At 41.7% G+C, this 8,559-nt stretch overlaps 1 protein-coding gene across 1 annotated transcript in view; it reads left to right on the plus strand.

Moving 5' to 3' along the window:
* Window positions 1-7,230, plus strand: part of RAB14 (RAB14, member RAS oncogene family) — an 84,918-nt gene extending 77,688 nt beyond the window's left edge. Inside the window, exon 9 of the mRNA XM_082262804.1 lies at window positions 5,397-7,230. Coding sequence (XP_082118930.1) covers window positions 5,397-5,574 — 178 coding nt within the window. The 3' untranslated portion in view covers window positions 5,575-7,230. The remainder of the gene's footprint in view (window positions 1-5,396) is intronic.
* Window positions 7,231-8,559: the final 1,329 nt, after the last annotated feature.

Consider the following 8,559-nt stretch of genomic DNA (forward strand, 5'->3'; position numbering starts at 1 on the left):
ATTCCCTTTCCCCTCCTATTTTGACAGAATTGTCACTGAAAAGTGGGGATGACCAAAGCGTCCCTTTGGGGTCCCTAAGCGAGTTGCTAGGTGATACTCCCTATGAGAAGTCCCTTATTAAGAAGTGAAGGGGGTTAAACCTGGCGCACAACTGGGAAAAGATAAGTGTCCAAAAAACAAAAAAATATATAACAACAAACGCTTCCGCACACTCCAATAGCCAACTTGTACTAATAAACGAGCACACTGACTAGATGGTATAAATTAAATAAGAAGAGTCCTTATATAAAGAGTCCATCTACATACGTATCCATGCACCACACTCCGCAGGCTGCTCTGCAAACAAGTAGAAGGGGCTTGTGATGAGCTGCAGGGAGAAAACAGGCGCCACACTGAGTGCAGTATGTCAGGATCGTATGTTTAATATATCAAATGAACAGGTACTCACAAACGGTATGATAAAAACAGCATAGCAGTATGTGACAGGGAAATCCCAGTGTCCAGATTCAGGATGGCACTAGCGGTCTCGAAGCCCTGGGTAGTAGCGAGTGGAGAATCGACACTTCCCATATGCTGGGGACACAGCGCTGGCCGTCCTGACGTCACTTCCGGGATACGTACTGGCGCCGGCGACGCGTTGTCGGAGCATGCGCTCCTTCTTCAGGCCGATAATGCGCCATTTTGGACGAGGGCTTAAATAGACAGAAGGGCAGAGCCAGCTGGGTCCTAAAGAGTGCCATAATTCTGACTCAAAAGGAAGAAGCCTGCTATAACACTGAACTGAAACGAAGTGTATTATAGACAAACAACCAAAGCAGTGGTCAACTGGAATGCAGTTATCAAGAAACACTTACATCACATTACATATGTATATATATCCCCATATTGTTACACACAGGAATATATTATCATAATATAGTGATATAATTTAAATAATTTATTATAAAACCAAATATATAAAAAATCAAATATATAAAAATATATAAAAAAAATATATAAAAAAAGGGATATATATATATAGAAATACCATTTTTCATTTTATAAAAGCCACCATATTTTTATAAAAAATACACCATATTTTTAAAAAATGCACCATATTTTTCAAAAAATGCACCATATTTTTTAAAAAAGCCACCATATTTTTAGAAAACATATCTTGTCTAAAAATTATAAATCATATAGGTTATCTGAAAATTATCATCAGCCAACATATCCATCCAATAGTGTATCCCATTGGATTATCCTAACTAAGTACATGGCCATTATAAAGGATATTTTAAAAAGGGTATTTTAAATAAGACAATAGGGCATATCTCTCAGATGTCCAAACAAAAAATTATTGAATAGGATCAAATGAGAGAATTGGTCTCAATTTCCTCATTCAAACCACCCGGCACCAAAGTATCTAGGGTATAAATCCAATAGGCCTCTCTTTGACATAATCTCTTATAACGATCTGCTGGCGCAAAGGTAGCGGGTATGGACTCAATAATCCACACCCTGAGGCCGACGGAAAGGTGTCCATGATGCAGCAGGAAGTGGCGTGGAACACTGTGCTTGTCATCACCAGCCTCCACAAACCTGCGATGTTCACCAAATCTCTTCCTCAGGGTGCGGATTGTCCTTCCTACATAAAAGAGCCCACATGGGCATGTGAGGCAATAAACAACAAACTCAGTGGAGCAGTTGTAAAAATGTGTAAATGAATATGTTTTTCCCTTCACTTGAAACATTTTCTGTCCATGTGTGACGTGTTTGCAAGTCAAACACAATTTTTTGCGGCATTGGAACATCCCAATAAGTGGGATCAAGCAAGGTCTCTCTAAACGTGACATAGGTAGATGTTTCAACTTGCTGGGTGCCACCATACTTTTGATGTTCCTTGCTCTTCTATAAGTAACCTTTGGTTTGGGGGGTAAATTCTCCCTCAGATTGGGGTCTTCCAGTAAGATTGGCCAATGCTTGACCAGAATTCGCTCCATTTTTTTAAACTTAGTGTGAAATTGAGTCACGAATCTGGGGATGGCAACTTCTGGCCGGCCATGAAAGTATTAAAAAAGAAAAATCTGATACAGAAGTTGCCATCCCCAGATTCGTGACTCAATTTCACACTAAGTTTAAAAAAATGGAGCGAATTCTGGTCAAGCATTGGCCAATCTTACTGGAAGACCCCAATCTGAGGGAGAATTTACCCCCCAAACCAAAGGTTACTTATAGAAGAGCAAGGAACATCAAAAGTATGGTGGCACCCAGCAAGTTGAAACATCTACCTATGTCACGTTTAGAGAGACCTTGCTTGATCCCACTTATTGGGATGTTCCAATGCCGCAAAAAATTGTGTTTGACTTGCAAACACGTCACACATGGACAGAAAATGTTTCAAGTGAAGGGAAAAACATATTCATTTACACATTTTTACAACTGCTCCACTGAGTTTGTTGTTTATTGCCTCACATGCCCATGTGGGCTCTTTTATGTAGGAAGGACAATCCGCACCCTGAGGAAGAGATTTGGTGAACATCGCAGGTTTGTGGAGGCTGGTGATGACAAGCACAGTGTTCCACGCCACTTCCTGCTGCATCATGGACACCTTTCCGTCGGCCTCAGGGTGTGGATTATTGAGTCCATACCCGCTACCTTTGCGCCAGCAGATCGTTATAAGAGATTATGTCAAAGAGAGGCCTATTGGATTTATACCCTAGATACTTTGGTGCCGGGTGGTTTGAATGAGGAAATTGAGACCAATTCTCTCATTTGATCCTATTCAATAATTTTTTGTTTGGACATCTGAGAGATATGCCCTATTGTCTTATTTAAAATACCCTTTTTAAAATATCCTTTATAATGGCCATGTACTTAGTTAGGATAATCCAATGGGATACACTATTGGATGGATATGTTGGCTGATGATAATTTTCAGATAACCTATATGATTTATAATTTTTAGACAAGATATGTTTTCTAAAAATATGGTGGCTTTTTTAAAAAATATGGTGCATTTTTTAAAAATATGGTGTATTTTTTATAAAAATATGGTGGCTTTTATAAAATGAAAAATGGTATTTCTATATATATATCCCTTTTTTTATATATTTTTTTATATATTTTTATATATTTGATTTTTTATATATTTGGTTTTATAATAAATTATTTAAATTATATCACTATATTATGATAATATATTCCTGTGTGTAACAATATGGGGATATATATACATATGTAATGTGATGTAAGTGTTTCTTGATAACTGCATTCCAGTTGACCACTGCTTTGGTTGTTTGTCTATAATACACTTCGTTTCAGTTCAGTGTTATAGCAGGCTTCTTCCTTTTGAGTCAGAATTATGGCACTCTTTAGGACCCAGCTGGCTCTGCCCTTCTGTCTATTTAAGCCCTCGTCCAAAATGGCGCATTATCGGCCTGAAGAAGGAGCGCATGCTCCGACAACGCGTCGCCGGCGCCAGTACGTATCCCGGAAGTGACGTCAGGACGGCCAGCGCTGTGTCCCCAGCATATGGGAAGTGTCGATTCTCCACTCGCTACTACCCAGGGCTTCGAGACCGCTAGTGCCATCCTGAATCTGGACACTGGGATTTCCCTGTCACATACTGCTATGCTGTTTTTATCATACCGTTTGTGAGTACCTGTTCATTTGATATATTAAACATACGATCCTGACATACTGCACTCAGTGTGGCGCCTGTTTTCTCCCTGCACCTTATTAAGAAGTGGACTGTTCCATCGGTGGTGGACCCTCCGGTTTCCAGATTAAGAGCCGTCCACAGGGGTCCAGAGACAGCAGAGCACAAGTGAACTGGATAGGAGTGGCGGGGGCAGCATACAGAGGAACCAATCTCCTCCATTTTCCTCCTGCTACAGAAGGAAAAAGGAGGACAGTTATTTCTCTACATGTTGCCCCCACTGACGGTGTACAGGGGAGCAGCACAGGCCCCTGGAGCATGGGGCCTGGTTGCAATTGCAACCCCTGTAGTTACCCCCTGCCTTGACTATCAAGGGTCAGGTATCGACCTTAGCGGTCTTATTTCAACGGTCTTTGGCAATATACTCCCTGGTGCCTACTTTCTTCAGGGAGTTAGGCACTTGACACCTCCAGTGCGGTCTCCGTTTCCACCTTGAGACCTCAATTTTGGTGCTCTCAGTCCTCCAGAAGCCTCTTTTTGAGAAACTTCGGGAGATCCCCTGCTTTTGCTTTCCCAGAAGGTAGCCTTTCTGGTGGCTATCACTTCTGCGCGCAGGGTGTCGAAATTATCCTGTTTGCCTTATTTGGTGATTCACAAGGATAAGGTGGTTCTTCACCCGTCTGCCATTCCTTCCTAAGGTGGTCTCTGACTTTCATTTGAATGTAGAAATTGTGTTGTCTTCTCTGTCATGGGCCTAAACATCTGAAGGAAATTGCTTTACATGCCTTGGATGTGGTCCGGGCAATTAGGGGGTACCTGGCAGCTACGGAGTCTTTCAGTTGGTCAGACTCTGCGCTCATGGATGGGCCACGCAAAGGGTTGGCCGCTTCCTCTGCAACCATTTCCAGATGGATCAGACAGACGGTGGTCATTCCCTGTTTCATCAGAGGTCAGGTTCCTCCTTTCCCTGTCAAGGCTCAGTCTACTAGGGCGCTTAATGCCTCCTGGGCCTTCTGTCATCAAGCGTCAGTGACGCAGGTTTGCAAGGCGGTCACCTGGTCATTGCTGCACACTTTACAAAGTGGATGTGTTGGCAATTGCGGATGCTTCCTTTGGCAGCAAGGTCTTGCAGGCTGCTAACAGGTCCTGATCCTCTTTGAGGGTGTATTGTTTTTTTTTTTTTCAGGTGGGCTCCAGTTGTTAAGTTCCTGTTGCCCAGTTGGCTGCGGTTAAGCCTTGGGAATTTTTTTGCTGTTCCCACCCCCTCATGTTTAGCACTGCTTTGGAACATCCCGATGGTTATGAATATCAGGAGCTGTGTCCATCAATGAAAGAAAGAGAAAATGGGATTTTTGAGTTGCTGTAAAATTAATTTCCCTGATGTTCATTGACAGGCAGCACCCGCCCCTCTGTGGAGTTGTAATTCTTCTGACACTGCTTTTAACAAAACTGAGTTCCTATAGCTGAGAGTGGGTGTATACTCCTGGGACTGCCCATAGGTGTAGTCAAGCTTTTTCCTGCCTAGTGTCCTCCTCCTGTAGGGGCAGTATAACCCAATGGTTATAAAGATCAGGAGCTGTGTCCGTCAATGAACAGTAATGGCTCTTTTGTAGCCTTGTGCTTGTGTTTTATAGAATACTGTAGAGGCAGATGACTACAGTCACTTTGTTAACCGGAGGGCATATATGTGAGTGGCTTGAGTTTGATACCCCTCAGTAGTTTCTATCACTGACTGCATTTTTTTTTTCTGCTGCAGAGGAGAGAACGTGGAAGACGCCTTTCTGGAAGCCGCCAAGAAAATTTACCAAAACATCCAAGATGGAAGCCTAGACCTGAATGCCGCCGAGTCCGGTGTACAGCATAAACCATCAGCACCTCAAGGAGGCCGCCTAACCAGCGAACCACAACCGCAGAGAGAAGGCTGTGGCTGCTAGTGACCTGTCTGTGAGGGCCGCCTTCTTTCTGACCTTCCCTGCTCATCTGTCTTGAGCAGTGATTTTTTTTTTGCTGCCCTGTACATTGTACTGGTTTCATGAAAAGGTGGGGGGGGGACTCCGCTGAGGCGACAGTTTAACACAATACTAAACTGCTACATAACTCTAGATGTATCCAGGTTATCAAAGGCAAGTCAAGTAATAAACACACACAAACCAATCCTTCCTGCATGGTATAAATATAGAACTTTTCTTCTCCTTAATCGTCTTTGTGATGTTGGCAATCCAGAGTTTCTCTAGAAGCGCTGGAGCTGGATTGGATTCATCCAGGTCTGTCTTAGTTTCCATTTTTTTTTTTTTTTTTAGACTAGGCCCATTGGCTGTGGATGTCGATAGGGGGGAATCTCTACCCATCTTCTGTTTCAATTGTTTTTTGCTCATCTGGAAGAAAGAGGGTTTCTACACTGAGTTCTGTCTTAATTTTACAAGCAAATGATTCTGGTGTTTGTTTTCCCCTGTCGTGTCCCATAAGCTTCCTCTCGTGTTTTCTAAATTTTACTCCTCACATTTAACACGTAAATATAAAAAAAAAAAATACAAAAAAAAAAAAAAAAAAAAAAAGGAACAGATCATCAAGATACATTCTGTGTACAAAACATTACTTAATCCTGGCATTAGTGTGTCGGGAAATATCAGTTTGTACAGTATGTGACCACATGACTCCCTCCCTCCCTGCATAGTGCAGTAGGTGTAAATTACTTTTAGATAATGCTTAGCTCCGCCCTCTTTTGAACCTTATTTTGCACTGTGGCTTATACAAAGCGGTTTTAGAAAATCCCATTGTGGAATGAGCAGTGTGCTGACTTTTTTTTTTTTTTTTTTGTCTTTTTTTGAGTCGATCTTTTGCGTATAACAGCTGTGTATTGCCTGCCTTACGATGTATAGAGATTTAATGAGAAGGCTGGTTTAACTATTGCACATATGCTTTATTTTCTTTTAATATTTTTGGAGTCCAGATTACCGTTCTGCTGCTTTTTAGAATTAACTTTTCTTTTGTGCATTTTTAAACACTACAGTGGGATGGTTTTTAAAAAGGTAAAACATGCATTTTATTTCGGACGTGGGACATAATCAGCGGTCGGCACCTTTCACAACCGTTTTGGCAAATGTTATGAACGTTTGCCATTGATAATAGACTAATTTCCGTGAAAAGAGCCGTCATCCCGTCTTTATGTGCACAGAGGCGAGGGTGACCACTGTGTCCCCGAGCATGATTATCTAATATTCATAATTCTTGACTAAAGACAAGCTGAGAGGAGAAAACTGGAATGTTTTCATATCCTTTGTACCCTTGTATAATCTAAAACAAGAAATCTTCAAAGAAATCGGGTTATTCTTTCTGCAATTCTCTTGAGATGTTCACCTTTAGTTGGCAGGTTAGTGGGTTAGCCATTACTGTGCAGGGACCACAAGTTACTCACTGAGAATTTTGACACAGACCGTGCCCCTCCCCCACGTCTCCTTAAGTTACAGTAGGTCATCTGCTCGTTTCTGTGACTAAAGGAACAACCTGGACTGCTGTACTTTTCCCTCGATGTAACAAAATGCTATTAATCTAAATATTTGTAAATAAAGTACCTGTATCTAGATAATTTACATCCGGCTTCGTTATTTCATTTTCTTGAAGTCCTTTTTCTAGTGCCACATAAATGAAAGATGACATCCGAGTGGCTGCTATTGGTTGTGTCATTTTTTGCGCCAAAGTAACTAGTCACGTGTGATCAGCTTTGGAAAATGACAGGCTATATCTGTGGACAATGCCTTACCAGAATACATTTACCCAATTTCCTACAGATAACTGGTTGAGGTGGTCAAATTTTATGGTTTTACTGAGGCAACTGAGCTGTTGTCTATAGCACCTAGTTTAAAGTAGAATTGGCAAATGGATAAATACGCACTTTTTTTCCTTGTTAATAGGACACAGGAAGGCATATACCCTTGGATATACTGCTGCTAATCCGTAGGTTGTAAAAAATAGTTTTTAGGCCAGCCCAGAATAACTCCTTTTACAAAGAGCATGCCTAATTTTTTTTATTTTTTTGCTAGTGTCCTAGGAAAATGATGGAAAAAGCCTACCCTAACTTATTGCTAGGATTTTCTTCAATTCTTTCCTTTTTTTTTTTTCTCTCCAATCAAGATTTTATTTTGTTGCTCGAGTCTCTAAAATTGCAGTTCTACCTTTCCTCATCCTAGCTTTGGAGTGCTGAACAGCATTGGATATTTGTGGCTTGCCTGGAAGTAACCTTCAGGCACTGGGTTCTGCACTAGGCGCTTTCCAGCTTCTCTTGTGGTAACAAGTCAGGTGTGGAGCGCTTTTCAAATCCAGTCATTGCCATAGCACTTGCCCTGTCTCTGAAGACTCGCTATGTGAGTAGGTTGATTGGGCTCTGCAGCTAGAGCTACCTCATTGTTTGGATCACAGAGTGACTTTCCTGCTTTCTTTCTGTTTTTTTCATTGAATGGGTTAACACGGAGTACTGGAATTATTCACTGGGTGGAGTGTTGCATGCTTTCCCCAATCTTCAGTGTTGAAGCTTCTTCCCACTTCTGCTCCTATGTTGCAAGAGAGACCTGGAATTCCGATCTTTGTTCTATTCCTGCTGCCTGTCTACAGTGACTTTGGTCATCTCAAGCCCTCAGACCCCCTCACCCACTACCAGCTGTCTAGGTTTTTTTCTGTGTACCTAAGGTCTTTTTTTTCATGTCCTTAACTTAGTTGCATCACAGCTGTACATTTGCAAAATATCTGTATCTAGACACAAAGGGGAATAGTCCTGCTGAAACAGGTGACCCCAACTTGCACTCCTCTAACATTCCCAGGAATGTCTTTCTGTGTCTTCCAAAGGCATGGGCATTGAGAGTCTGGAATACAGTTGCACCATGATTTTAGTAACATCAACTACATGCTCTGCCAGGTGAGGCCAA

Source organism: Pelophylax lessonae (genome assembly GCF_965119305.1).
Source record: "Pelophylax lessonae genome assembly, chromosome: 7".
Taxonomy (NCBI): domain Eukaryota; kingdom Metazoa; phylum Chordata; class Amphibia; order Anura; family Ranidae; genus Pelophylax; species Pelophylax lessonae.